The sequence below is a fragment of the Theobroma umbraticum genome, unplaced genomic scaffold (assembly GCF_002168275.2).
Source record: "Theobroma umbraticum cultivar Fairchild unplaced genomic scaffold, ASM216827v3 scaffold_4.1, whole genome shotgun sequence".
In the NCBI taxonomy this organism is placed as follows: Eukaryota; Viridiplantae; Streptophyta; class Magnoliopsida; order Malvales; family Malvaceae; genus Theobroma; species Theobroma umbraticum.
In genome coordinates this window covers 1,166,416-1,180,556 of record NW_018397258.1, presented here as the reverse complement: position 1 = coordinate 1,180,556, position 14,141 = coordinate 1,166,416, and the positions used below count along the sequence as shown (strand labels likewise).

The 14,141-nt window shown below is 38.2% G+C and overlaps 3 protein-coding genes across 4 annotated transcripts; all 3 read right to left on the bottom strand.

Annotated features, from left to right (window-relative positions):
• Positions 1-3,033, bottom strand: SPL8 (squamosa promoter binding protein-like 8). Its single transcript, XM_089783195.1, is given in 5 exon segments — positions 1-497; positions 591-769; positions 1,427-1,997; positions 2,000-2,183; positions 2,470-3,033. Coding segments are annotated over 4 exon segments (969 nt in total). The 5' UTR covers positions 2,067-2,183; positions 2,470-3,033; the 3' UTR covers positions 1-345.
• A 3,427-nt stretch (positions 3,034-6,460) lies between these two features.
• LOC110414429 (P53/DNA damage-regulated protein) lies at positions 6,461-9,789 on the bottom strand. The gene is made up of 5 exons (XM_021425618.1): positions 9,574-9,789; positions 9,278-9,392; positions 8,804-9,071; positions 7,821-7,965; positions 6,461-6,888 (listed from the first exon to the last, which is right to left on the bottom strand). Coding segments are annotated over exons 2-5 (498 nt in total). The 5' UTR covers positions 9,362-9,392; positions 9,574-9,789; the 3' UTR covers positions 6,461-6,887.
• A 301-nt stretch (positions 9,790-10,090) lies between these two features.
• LOC110414428 (malate dehydrogenase, cytoplasmic-like) lies at positions 10,091-12,666 on the bottom strand. Of its 2 annotated transcripts, none has more exons than XM_021425616.1 (7): positions 12,556-12,666; positions 11,707-11,865; positions 11,450-11,625; positions 11,058-11,338; positions 10,844-10,979; positions 10,648-10,759; positions 10,091-10,520 (listed from the first exon to the last, which is right to left on the bottom strand). In XM_021425616.1, the coding sequence occupies exons 1-7, from the start codon at positions 12,596-12,598 to the stop codon at positions 10,426-10,428; spliced, it is 1,002 nt and encodes a 333-aa protein (XP_021281291.1). In that variant the 5' UTR covers positions 12,599-12,666; the 3' UTR covers positions 10,091-10,425. The 2 variants fall into 2 exon arrangements, with proteins under 2 accessions (XP_021281291.1, XP_021281292.1); XM_021425617.2 differs by lacking the exon at positions 12,556-12,666 and adding an exon at positions 12,066-12,235.
• Positions 12,667-14,141: the final 1,475 nt, after the last annotated feature.

Sequence of the window (14,141 nt, the reverse complement as noted above, 5' to 3'; positions counted from 1 at the left end):
TTGCTTCGATCAATGTCTGTCCGACTTCCCATCTCTTCCAAAATTATATTCCATGCACAGAATACAAACATTGGGAACAAGAATTTTAGTACATAATTGGGAATATATTTGCAGCAAATATATATATATATATATATATATTTTAGATGCTCTATCAGTCCAAATTTTTTTTGATGTTAGCATAAGCCAACACAAACTGATATTAAACATTGAAATTTCAGAGAAAAAAGTGAAGAGAAGAACACTAGAGACATTTAATCAACTTGTTATTTGCATAAGCTTAATTTCCATGGCTTCTCTCCCATCTCCATACGTTTCAACGGCATTACTTATTGAGATTTCTAGTTACCCACTTGAGAAAAAAAGTGTGCTTGATGATGATGAAGATGCCGTTGCATTGTAAGGTCTTTGCCTGAAACAATCCAATGACATCCGTGGTGGCGAAACTGCCACCGTCACGGAAGAAGAAGACTGAATCCCAGAATCCGGCGGCGACCCTATGAAAAATCACCGAAAACAAACAAAAATTCGCCACCTAAGAACCCTCAAAAAAAAAAAAAAAGAATCTTGCCTATCCGAAAACGACTTACTTGGGGGGTTTTCAGCCGAGGAATTGCGGCCATTTTCGTGCAGGAGGGGCTTCTGGTTTTCTTGATTATTGGGCTGTTGTTGTTGTTGTTGTTGAGACTTTCGCCGGCGACGATTGTGATCGGCCAATCTCTTTCTACAGCTACGCTTTCCGTTGTCGAACTCCGAGAGGAGATGGAATCTGATGAAAAGTTTGAGAACCCAAACGTTAATCGAGACTATGCAGTAGTGCAGTTTTATCAACTGGTATGTTTTGACAAAGCCAACACAAACAGGACATGTCAAGGGGGGAATTAGCATGATCATGAAGACGATAATGCCCTCAGGATTTCCACAAGAACGGGAGAACCAATCATTGGCCTCGGGACATGATTCCCCGGAGCACTTTCGTCAGCTCAATCCTCCCCCATGGTTTTCAAACAAAAGAAAAGAAAGAAACAAAGCTACTTAAAAAAAGAAAGACGAAGATTTTTTTTGACGAACTGCGGTAACGTATTGCAGGGAGAGTGAAAATATGAATGCATGTGGAGGGTATTTCCGTGATTTGACGCTAATTAAATGTGTCTTTCAGTTAATAACAGCCTACTATAAGTAGCAAAGCAAACGGTACGTAAACGCAAAGAACAGGGAACTTTTACGGACACAAATGCCCTCGGGATCACCCCACGTACTGGCTCGGCAATCATTGGCCCTCGCAGATATCTACAGGGGCACTTCCGTCATTCTGAACACATCATTATCCTCATCCCTCCTCCCACCAGAGAGCTTATCGAACACTCTATAATCTACATGATAATTACTGCAAAATGGGAAATGGCATTTCTGTAAATTTCTCAACCTGCTGCACTGCTGGCAGAATCGTTGAGTCAACCCTGCGGCGATGACGGTGGAAGCCTTGGAATGGAACTCGCAGACTTTGTGGCGGCGATGGTAGTGCTTGGCGTGGGTAAGATCGGCATTGCAGCCCTCGGCTTGGCACCTAGGGGAGTTGGTCGAACTAGGATCTCCCGGTCTAGACCTGCGATAAAGGCGGTTCACAAAGTCATCCTCGGCGGAGGAAAAATACGTACGGCCACCTAAGTTGAGACCAATCCTCGCTGTGAAGTCAACAGGTCTGGAAACTTCCTCCGTCTTGGGAACCAGAAAGTAACCGCCTCCGCTTCCTCCGGCGCCGGAAACCGGGTCCAGGGAGAGCAAGGAAGGGTGGGGTGTGGAGTAAGCCGACGTGCCAGAGTAGGCGCGTGGGTCGTATAGGGAGTGAAGAGGGGCGTGGGGTTGGGGTTGAGCTTGAGCTTGGTTAGGGTTATGGAAATGGTGTTGGTGAGAAAAGGCAGTGCTGTGTTGATGGGAAAGGAGAGTTTCGTTGAAAGATTGCTGGGTGGTGGTAGTGGTGGCATAGTGATCGAAATCTGACGATTCGGGTCGGATTCTTGGTTAGGCTCTTCACCCGATAGTATTATTGCTGAGGGGTTCCCCATTCATATTCCACATTTTGTCAAAGTCGCAAACTTTCAAGACAAACCCCTTTCTCCGCCTTGTTCCGGCGACGTAACGGCTCGTCTTTTTAATTTGTCCGTATGATTGCAACTAATGATCTGTCAACAGCAAACATCAAAGAATAATAGATAAACAGACAAAGGAAGCAAAGAGTTAGAGAGAGATGGGAAATGTGTCAGCTTTCACAAGAGATAATTGAAGGGAAAGAAGAACAAGAAAAGTTCGTTTTTGGGGTTTTAATGGTTAGCTTTTCAGAGAGCGTTACGAGAGGATAGTAGCCTAGCTTTTCGGGGAGGGGACATGTCGGTGTTCAAGATGGTTTCAGCCCCCCAAGATAAAGAATATAAATGAAAAAGAACAAGAGTTAAACCAAAAACAACTCACCATACACGTCTTGGATTGCGATTTTCGAAACCCTGAACTCAACTTGCCATTCCCAGAGGGTTCAACTCTTCAATTCTTCATTTCCCCCTCTTTGGCAAGTTCATTAAGCCCCCCTCCTCTCTCTCTCTCCACTCTATCTATCTAGCTATCTAGTCTTCAACTCACTCATTTTTCCCTCCCTCTTAAAGCCCAACTTGAGTTAGCTCTTTCTGTCTCTCTCTCTCTCTCTCTCTCTCTCTCTAGGTGGAGGACGGTCTGTGAGAAACTGAGTTATGAGGCGGCTTGCGCAGAAGTGATTGGTGACTATGGACAATGTGGAAGACTGAGGAATTACCCTTTAACCCCAGTGATGGCAACGTATTTGTGGGGCAGCTAAAGCACAAATGAGTAAACAGTGCAATGAATTCCGTGTAAAAAGGTAGGAAAATGGAGGGGAGAGCGACTCAGAGAGAGGAGGGAGAGGGTTTGGCTTAATTCTTTCTTTTTCTTTCTTCCCGTCTTTCCTTAGTCCAACTAGTTGGGGAATTGGGAAAGAGAGGGGGCATCTGTTTGGGGGTTCAGTCTCCAGACAGTAATGCGAATAACCGTGTGGTTGGTTTTTCTCTCTGCAGTGAAACGCCACGCGGTGATCTTAAAACCTCAGGGTCCCACTTCACCCGCCCGCTTTGATCAATTGCCCCCAAAAGCCAGAAGAAAGGGTCATCATTTCTCTTTTGCTTCTTAAAACCTTACGCCCCCTCCTTCCCACTGGTGCATATCGACAGAACGAATAAGTCTAGTTTTTATCTTGGTTTAATTTAATATTGGAATCTCCATAAATATTGTTCTTAGATTCATATGAATGTCAATTCCAGCTCGTGAGTGTTCCCTGTTTAACGGCAACGGTCTGTTTCCTGTTTCTATCTAGTAATATCTATTTGCACTCTAAATAATTAGTAAAATTTATACTTCAAATATTAGTTTTAATTTGTACTCACATAAGTTTTTAATTTTAACAAAAATTAATAGTTGTCAGATTCATTCACGTGACATATGACGAACGTGATAACTAACATAATCAAATAAATAAAAAATTATAATGAATATAAATATAACGGTTAATTTTTTTATTAAAAGTTTAGATTTATACCAATACAAATAAAAAAAATTAAGTTTTTTGATGTAAAATTTAGGTTTTTTATTTTTTATTTTTACTTCTCTAAGAGATGTGAGCACAATGGAATAAACTTCAATGAGGGCTTTAGATTAAAGGTAAAACCATGTAAAGTATATGTTTGCATTTCATGGGGGCCCTTGTACCTGGTTCAGTTCACTTAAGATGCAAGAAACAAAAGCATGTGTATGGTAAGTAAGGACATCCATGTAAAAGAAAAATATTTTGATATATGGGGCTCCTCATACCCGATATTTGTTCTGAAAAATACAATAGTCCATGCCAAAGCTTCGAATATATATATATATATATATATATACATACATATATATATATAAAGAAAAAGGGCTTTGGGGTGTGATTAGGTTACTATGAATAGTGAGTTCAAACATTGTACAAAAATATGTCGTTTGCTATAAAGTGTGGGTGGCCAAGGAGATTTGCTTTGCATGTCTAAACCCTCCAATAATCCAAACATCTCCGTGGCCTTGACGCCTGTATGCCAAATTGCATGCTCCATCCTTCGACAAAGACTGCTATTTCTCAACTCGATTTGTTTCGCGAGTGACTTTCTTCCCCCCCATTTTCATTTCCTTGGAAAGGGGCTAAAGGAAACAGGTACGTGTGAGAACCCTAGTCCAATGCAATCATCATGATCGTCGAAAAGCTTTATCAAAATAATAGACATGCAAGTTGGGTTCAGATTGTGATATTTAAATTGCAATTCAAATTCTAGATTATCGTGAATTACATGTGACATGAACCATTGAATCATTTCGTTTAATTATATAAATAAAAAATATTAATTGATATTAAATACGATGATTCTTAAGTGTTTGTTAATATTAATAATTTGTATACATATAAAATGTAAATAATTTATAACGTGAGATCGAAATTAGAGAAAAAAAAGATGGTCTTGACTCGAAAATGGAAACAACAGCATTCCCTTATGTTCTCTATTCTTGGAATCCATTGCCCCTTGCATGAAGTGTAATCGAGAGGTGAAAACGACTGTTCAAATTATTGCTTAGAATCAACACATAATAACGAATCTATCATGATGTCGAGCTCTAAGTTTAAACCCACCACCATTCCTTCCTCACCGCACCCCCACTCCCGCGTGGGCGGGGCGGCCCTGCTCCCCACCCGCCATACCTCTGCTTAAAATGAAGGGGAAATCATTAAAATCTTTTTGTTTATTAATTAATGAAATAAATTGGCCGGTTGTTTAGTTATCTAATCCCAATGGGGAAAAACAGGAGAATATCAGCCCAACTGCACGTTGATGAAACAAGATTGCAGCCTGGTTTAATTAGGTTGTTCTGCCTAAATTTGATAATGTACGGCCTCTCCAAAGCTGTCCCCGATGCATTTTCAAAATGCTGCACACTCTCCCTCGTCTAATCAATCAAAAAAGGGCGGTGATTGTTTGATCACTTTAAGAAGGGGTCATTCCTTTGTTTGAGAAAAGCTTTTCCGCATATTTATGATCGATCATTCAGCCGTAGCAGTATATATGTCACCTAAACGTCACTCTGATGCAATTTTTAAGAAAAGAGTAATCTTCACTCGTAATTTTTATTTTTAATTAATATTTTATAAATATTTTTTAATTAATTTTTTTTAATAAAATAACTTTATTTCGATAATGTAAAATAACATTATAAATACCATACAATGTAAATTGATTACAAGTAAAATGACATTATAAATAACATAAATGTAATTTGCCTGGAATTTGTCAGAGAAAATGTATTTAAATTATATGTCACTACTACTATTTCTTTGGATAGGAGAATTTGGCTAAGATTTTTAAATTGGAGAATGGGGGCACGGTTAGGGCAAGGCCTGATTTGGCGTTTAGGGAAGGAAGATTGAAGATGAACAAAAGCATAATCATACGGGGAGCGAGGCAGGGGCCTGTCATGTAAATAAAAGGATAAAAATGGGTGCATTATTGGAGGCAGACAAGGGGTTGGGGGAGAAAGCCGATCCCCGATCGTATCTTCATCGTACGATGTATTATTCGGTGTTGTAAGAAAATTTTTGTTTACATCTCCGAAAGGCCCAGCCTCCTGCTTCACGCGCCCCTTTGCCAAATAAATTCGGGACACGCGCTGGGAGAAAGTACACTCCGAAGTTACGTAACTACCCTCAGCCGGATCGAGTGAAAGATGGGAAAAGGGAAAATAGAGAGGGAGGAGAAAATAGTCCGAGCACAGTGATCGGCTGGTGGCATTTGGTGAAAGGCTGACACAGACGTTGACTCTCCTGTACGGAATGTCCACTACTTAGTCAGAGAGTTGTTTTTTATTATTTTATTTTTGTCAAATAATAAAATAAAAATAAAAATATTCTTGGGTTGTACAGTACAGGGAATAGTACCAATAAATTACTCAATCAATAGTACAATAGAAAGAAAGAAAAATGGGCTTTTCAAATTCTATTTTTTGATATTAATATATTTTATATTAAAATTATAAAAGAGGAGAAATTACGAACAATATATTTAAGATAAAAAGCTAGCTGCCTGGCACAGGGAGGGTAAAAGACTCACATGACTGCCGACTAAAGTTGATAACAAAAGGTGAGAGCCAGAGAGGAGAGAGCCAACAGCTTCCCCCACCTTCCCCATGCACGCAAGAGATCAAATATTATATTGAAAAAGTGGAACCGGCCAAGAGCACCTTTTGTGTCATGCAATGCCACATTCTTTGCCTTGTCAACATCTCTTCAACTAACAACTTAGCCAATACAAGATACAGAAGAACAATAATGCAACTACATGAATTGGTACATCAAAAACAAGTAAAAAAGAGGTATGCTATTCCATGATTTCGAAACTTAGCTGCTTGAGTGAATCACAACAAAGACAGAATTCATCCCCTCAGATGATAAATCATTCGGAAAATGGTTTCTCTATCCCTATTAATGCTAGAACTTCTTTCAGAGAGGAAGTCAATTCGGTATGGTAAAAATGGTTCTTGCAAATATGTAGCACTAGTCATGTATACCAAAATAGATTCGAAGAAGACATCGTATTTTGTTAACAGATATTCACAGCACAATCAACAAAATCAGTAATGGTCGCTAAATTTCATCCAAGCTCTGTATCAATCAGAAGACTGTTAGCACTTTGAAGTTTCCCAGGTATGGCAACCAACTTCATTCTGAACCCCTATAAACAGCAATGCTGACTCCAAGTCAAAAAAAGTACTTTTGATTTGTTTGATTGCCTCATCGCATCAGCCAGGCTGCACAATCTAGAAATAAGAAAAACCAATGCTCAATCAATAACCCTGATTATTAGGTGCTATACCTTTTTTAACTGGCAGACCAACAAACAGTGATATTTGCAGATTAGGTGATTACGAGTATAAATCATCTAAACAAAGACAAGTATACAAAATCATGATTGAAGTATATATAAGGTTCAAGAATTACAAGTACTGGCGTTTCTTGTGTTGCTGGTGGGTGGGAGAAGGGGGTGAGGGGGCAGAGGACCACATGAAAACAACAACATTATAGCATTACAAGAGATCTTCAACTGCTTAAACAGTAGTCACGAAACTTCACAGCTATAGTAAAAGCATATATCCACATGGTCCCTGAACCCAATATTGACCTTTCCTGACATTCTACTCAAGAAGGAAGGGAGAAAACTTAGTGAAGAAAAAGAACCAAAAGCTATTTGCAGACATACACTGCAAAAAGGGAGATGGCAGCCTCACCAAACTCAGCAAAAATTATAGTTTCTAAAAGGATAATAAAACACATGTAGAATTCAGTCTCTGTGATGATGACTGCACCGGTGAACTAGCATGTTTCAGTTCAATAACTCAACCCTAAAGTGAGAAAATAAACCACGAGACTATGATATGCATCGTGAGACCTGCCTCCTTTGCAGAATCAGTCACTGGAAACAACAAGAATAAGAGCAGAATACAAATTTGAAATTTACTCTCAGCACAGTGAAAAAGTAAAATAAGACTAAACTTTTGGGTGACAATTACTACTTCTTCATCATGCAAACCCATCTTTCATGATTAACACTGCAGTCAGCTGTCCATGTGCGGTTGTCACAAAAAGAATGAAGGCTACATGAACAAACCTAGGATTAACCTACTGCACAGAATAAGAGAATTATGATTTGTTCCTAAAACGATAGACTGATATCTTCTCATATATAACTTACCATGGTTTATCTTTTAGCATTACTAAGGATTTAAGCACACCAGGACTAATCTTGTCAGTGAGGACACCTTTTTCTGATATCAAAAAAGATTTTTCCTTCACATAGCTTTGCAGTTTCTTAGCTTCATAATCCAATTGTGCTTGATCTGAATAACAGCAAGGAAAAGCTCAATAATCCATGCAAAAGAATCATGAATAAAACTATGGGCAATTAAAAATTTCGATAATGACTGTTAACTAGATCTCTACAATAATGCTCCGAGCCCTCAATTCTTATGGCAATGTTAGTGAAAACAACAACTATGCATAGAATTGATTAAATGATAAGGTGACTATAAAGTGGATATTGTGGAAAACAAAAATCATTAATTTTTAACATTCTCAAAACACATGCCTGAGCCAAAAAATAAAAAAGTTACAAGTTCAATGTGCAAAGTAAAGGACTAATGCTTGAATAATTTCTGCCAAGCTTGTTTTCTTAGCAACCAGCTAACCAAGAGATTGACTCTAGCCATGTTATAATCCACAGGACACATCTGCAGTTGTTTAATTTTAGACCTTTTAGCAAGGAACAAGCTGACTGATAAAACAACCTGACTGATTAAAAAGAACCTGTCCTCTTTTGCAAACTCAAATACTGGAAGTTCGATGGAGCTGGCGGGCATGCACAGTGGTGATATAATGCAAATATTACAGCCATAAGAAACAGCGATATGCAATAATTACAGACATAAGAAAATTGTTATTCCTGAATACTGACAAAAGAGGGAAAAAAGAATGATAAAAGGGCCAGGTGAACTGCAGCCTAATCATCTAAAAGTCTACAAAAAGTTTGATAATTAATTACAGCACAACTACCCAATAATGCAAATATCTCAGCGAATCATTTCATATAACAAACGATTAACACATTTTTCACTGACCATAATTCTAAACCAAAGAAAACACGCAAGTGTTCAAAATAAAGTAACTTGCACACCAAACCTGTCTCCAAGATAGTGTGAGCAGCATGAAACGGGATCTTAGCAAAAACATCAGTTCCTGGGAACATCATCCATGTCCGCTCATTTGAGTCATGGTTGCCACAAGTTGCACAAACCTCCTTTACCAAAGTTCTTGATCCAGGGTCCCAAGCATTCTTCATCATTGACTCAAAAGGAGATGGGACACTAGTTTTTGTTGTGCGAGCCCTCTTCCTCAGTGCAGTAAGTGCTTCCCTGTTCCCATTCCTCACTTTATCATTCTCAACCAGCTGCACTTCCAATTAATATGACTTTTAACTCTTTAACACATTCAGTTATTCAATGAAGGAAAGAAGAGAAAATTTTTTCTATCTTACACTACATGATAGAAAGCAACAAAAAGTTTTAAATTGTTGACCTAGATGAATAATTACATTGGCCTTAACTTGGTGAAGTCTTTGTTCTAGGAACTGAGAGTATATAAGCTAAGGGTTACCTGATGACGGGCCAATAGTAAATGTTCAGCTTCAGTTTCAAGCTCAATCAAGCCTTGCTGCAATTGCTTCATGTTCTCATCCATCTTCGATTCCCCCACAAAGGACCCTTTCCGCCTGAAACAGAACAACTTAACAATCAGACAAGAAATGAAAGGGCGAGGCGCCTACTTAGATTGAATTGTATCCAATTTGGTATTTATATCAAACAGGTGGTGGTTCTTCTTAGTAAAAGAGCAATAAACCATCAATCCGTCGTGAGTAATCGTTTCATGCAGGAAAAATCAAAACAACTTACTCTCGGCAAGTCAAAGCGGCTAATTATGAGCAGAGAGCCCGGAGACAGAAACCGTAGCAAATTCCACGGCGGTTTTCTGCTTCGTCAGAAAACTTCTGCAAGTACTCCAGAAAGTTGTATATGAATTTGGGCTTGAGTTTCCACTTTCTGATCATTGAGCGCAACGGGGATCAGGGTTTTGCCCTTCGTGATTTAAGCAGCTTTTGGGCTTGGGACGGGCTTTGCTGGTGACATTAGGTCCAGATCTTGTTAGCCTAGCGGGTCAAGTGAAACGACACCGTTCCATCGGCCACCGATAAAGCTTTATTCGTATAGGAAAAGGATTCATTTCATCCATAAAAAATGTAAAATAATTATAATTTTTTTTAGTTAATGAAGGGGAGATTCGAATTCTACATTTTATATAAAAAATAATGTACCAACTAATGAATTGTTTTGGAGTAAAAATAATTATAATTGATTAATTATAATGTGATAATTTTAGATTGTATGCTCATATAAAAATACATAACTTGAACATGATAAAGAGTAAGTTCATTGATTACTTGAAAGCTTCGAATAATTCTTTTTACGATCAATCATATAATTATCTAATCATAATAAAAACTATGTAGAGATTCATCACTTATAAGAATGATTTTGTATAATATTTTAATAAATATTATATAATTTTGAATTATAATTGATTAATTGTAATGTAATAATTACAAGTTATATGTTTTAAAAAACAGATAATTGTGTAAATACATAACTTTTGGATGATATACTCCAATTATTACTTTTCATGAGTTTTATTAAGTCTCCAAACATAACTTCCCCTAGGAAAGATAATCGAGTTCATTCTCTTCATCATCAATTAAGGCAAGAATAGGCCAGTGATTTCTCCTCCATAAGCTCTTTCGCTGTTGCATCCATCTTGTCCCTTGAGAACTCGTCTACCTTGAGCCCTGCCATTGAAATGAAATATTAACAAACAATCATCGAGATAATGAAGTTGTTGGCCGCCCATTGCCATTTTCTCAATCATGCAGCCATCAGGCATAAAACATCTGAATAGAAACAAATGGAACTTACCCTGAACAATTGACCATTGTCCTTTCTCACATGTAACTGGGAAAGAGTAAATAATTCCAGGCTGTATTCCATAAGATCCATCAGAGTAGACTCCCATGGAGACCCATGTTCCCTGAATGAATGACCCAAAAAAGTTAACAATCGAGTTAATAAATAGATCAAGAATGTAACTACGTTTGACAGGAAGAGCTTGGACCTTGAGAGTCCCAAGAACCCAATCACGAATATGATCGCAAGCAGCACTTGCGGCAGACAACGCACTTGATAGCTTGCGAGCTTTGATAATGGCTGCGCCCCGCTGCTGCACAGTGGTAATGAACTCGGTCTCCAACCTGGGAACAAGGATTAGTACAACTCAGAAAATTATTCATTGATAATGAATCATGAAACAAGCGAGGAATTTCTGTTACCAATCGTCATTTGCTATGGCATCTTTAACAGACTTCTCTGCACCATTGGTGGTTATAACAGATGCATGATTGACGTCAGGATATTGAGTTGACGAGTGATTGCCCCATATGATTACATTCTTCACCTCACTAACATGAACATTTAGCCTCTCAGAGATTTGGCCTAAAGCTCTGTTGTGATCAAGACGGGTAAGGCAAGTGATGTTTTTGTCTGGGATTGAAGGTGCAAATTCTTTCAAGATAAGTGCGTTAGTGTTTGCTGGATTGGCAACCACTAGCACCTAGATGAATAAGAAACAAAGAGAACACACAGAAATCTTAGTAATAATTTATTTGAAGGAAAACAAACAAAAAGAAACACACGCAGAAATTTTAGTTAACTGTTTACTCACCTTGCAGTCTGGAGCAGCATGCTGCTCTAAGGCTGCAGCTTGAGCCTTGTAGATTGATACATTTTTGGACATCACATCCTTCCTCTCCATACCTTCCTTCCGTGGGAATCCGCCAACCATGACGGCTATATTGACACCTTTACAGGCTTCAGCAACATCCGTGGTAGCAACAACACCTTTCGAACAGTGAAACCAGAAAAACATAAGCAACTTTTGGGAGGAGAAAAAATTTTTAATCGACCAGTCATCAGGCATACCCCTGAGAAGAGGAAAGGCAGCATCAATCAGTTCCATTTTCACTCCATTTAAGGCCTCAGCTGCAGGTTCAATATCAAGCATGTGGAGAATTACAGGCTGATCAGGGCCTAACATGACCCCTCTCGCAATCATTGGAACTAGTGCATAGCCAATTTGCCCTGTTCAAGAAAATCATCAACCTTTTGAAACTACATAAAGTAAAATTATGCTTTGATATGCGTAAGATTCTGTACCGGGTTTGAAAATTTATTCTAGAATTGTACTAATATAATAATCATGATTTGTTATGCAAAGCCAGGATACGGTACAGAAGAAAGATGATGAAAAGATGGAATCATAAGGATAGCTTCAAGCTTGCCTGCAGCACCAGTAACGAGTACCGTTAGAGGCTCCTTTTCCATGTTTAAGAGGCCACACATGTACTTAATTATCTTCCAGAACAAAGTAACGCAAAACAAAAGAACCAAGATTTTCTGAAGTAAAATGATATGCTCTTGCTCCATGTTTTCAATCAAAAAAACCAAACAATCAAACAGAACCACAAGCGCTTCCTTTGAATTCAAGACTATATATAAGCTTATCTTCCAACTAATCAATGGCGTAAGAATCTACAGAAACGAGAACGAGGCAACCAGATGCTAAAACGAACTGTACAAGAAATGCAAGACCAGAAACATCTCCTTACTCTGAAGAAAAGAACCTATGGGGTGAAGAACAAAGAACATAATAATAGATTAAAATAACATTTTGAAGCTTGCGTTCATTGTCAACTAATCAAGCGTGCCATGATGGGTTTCTACACAGCCAAAATCAAAACCAAGTCTGCTAAAGAAAAGAACAGTTCGTACCAGCAGCACCAGTAACTAAAACTCTAACTGGATCCTTCGCCATTGTATCGAAAGGGCTCTTAAAACAGTTGAGCGCTATTGATGATCAGAAGTTATAAAATTATTCTGGGTTGCTTTTGGTGTTTATGTTTATATATACAGCAAAGGAATAGATAGAGATTTAGAGGAGGAGTCAAGATCGAAAAGGGGCGGAAATCGAGGTGAGAGATAAGAATAATGATAATGTTCTGAAACTGAAACTTTTCACCGTTAGAAAAGCATCATCATGGCGAAGAGAAACTACCCTTTTTGTTTGTTTTCATATCATGTTCAAGCCCGACCTGATCGTCAGCAGTCTTATTCTGCTTTCACTTGTTCAGTTCTAGGCACCCGCCATTTGACTTTGTCAATTGATAAGTCACTGATAAGCCGAAAACCGAAATAACCCACCAAAGATCCATTAATAAGCAAGGAGAACCAACACTTAGATATGCATGCTTTGATCATATATTTATTTATTATGTATTAAAATCGAAATGCTCCAGCATTAAATAAAGAAAATCTCAATTCAGACTATCATATGTTTTTGCCATATCCAGTTTTAATACCACATTACATCCCCTTAATTTAGCATCAAGTTTGTCAATGAGTTCTTGTGCTAGTAGGATATTGTCACTGATAAACCGACCATTGATGAAACCATTTTGATTTTTTGAAATTATTAATGGTAGCATTTTGGATAGTCAGTTTGCCAAAAGTTTAGTTACTATCTTATTTAAGACAGTGCATAAACTAATGTGACAAAAATCACTCCATTGGCATGAATTTTTTAGGTAACAGCACCAATTTTGTGGAAGTAATACCACGTGGAAATGAAGGCCTTTTGAAAAACTCCAGCACTTCTTCTAAAAGGTCTTGCTTAATTATCTCTCAACAATGTTGGTAAAAAAAAATGAGAAACCATCTAGGCCGGCAACACTTATCTTTATTAATATTAAAAACTGCTTGACTGCACACAAAACTCATTATCAGTAGTAGAGACAATCCGAGAAATAATGGAAGAATCAAACCTGGATATGTCACAATGTTTTGCCTTCAACACATTTTGGAAAAAATCAATTGCAGAATTTTCGATTAGATGGGGTTCATCAAATACATTCCCTTCCTAATCTTGAATTCGAAATATATGACTTCTCACTCTCTTTTTCCACATCCTCATGTGAAAGAATTTGGTATTACACTCCCCCTCCACCAACCATTTAACACTAGGTTTTTGTTGCCAAAAAAGTTCTTGAATACTTTTTTTTTTGAAAGATGAGTTTTTATTAATGATAAGCTGGAATGCTGTGGGGAGTCTTCAACGTTGAGATTTGGAGACTCCTGTTGGCATGGAAGCTATCATGAGAAGAGCCTGTTCTGAACAATTATAAAAGGAGCAGCTGCTCAAGGAGCACTTGGCAGCATCTCAACATGAATAATCTCAAAAACAAGCAGAGTTTTGGATAAATCCCTAAACAAAAGTCTAATACTAGTGAAACTCTATTAGAGTGATAAGATAAATGAGTGTTTTTGGGGTTGACAGTTCTCAATCATCACAACACCAGCCA

Excerpts from the sequence above, each read along its gene's own strand:
- LOC110414429 (XM_021425618.1), bottom strand. The coding sequence starts at position 9,361 with ATGGATGAGAACATGAAGCAATTGCAGCAAGGCTTGATTGAGCTTGAA. Across the intron at positions 9,072-9,277 it reads TACTATTGGCCCGTCATCAG|CTGGTTGAGAATGATAAAGT; the intron begins GTAACCCTTAGC and ends TTGGAAGTGCAG. Across the intron at positions 7,966-8,803 it reads TCACACTATCTTGGAGACAG|ATCAAGCACAATTGGATTAT; the intron begins GTTTGGTGTGCA and ends GCTGTTATTCAG.
- LOC110414428 (XM_021425617.2), bottom strand. The coding sequence starts at position 12,210 with ATGGAGCAAGAGCATATCATTTTACTTCAGAAAATCTTGGTTCTTTTG. Across the intron at positions 11,866-12,065 it reads ACTCGTTACTGGTGCTGCAG|GGCAAATTGGCTATGCACTA; the intron begins GCAAGCTTGAAG and ends TTTCTTGAACAG. Across the intron at positions 10,521-10,647 it reads ACAATGGTCAATTGTTCAGG|GGCTCAAGGTAGACGAGTTC; the intron begins GTAAGTTCCATT and ends TTTCAATGGCAG.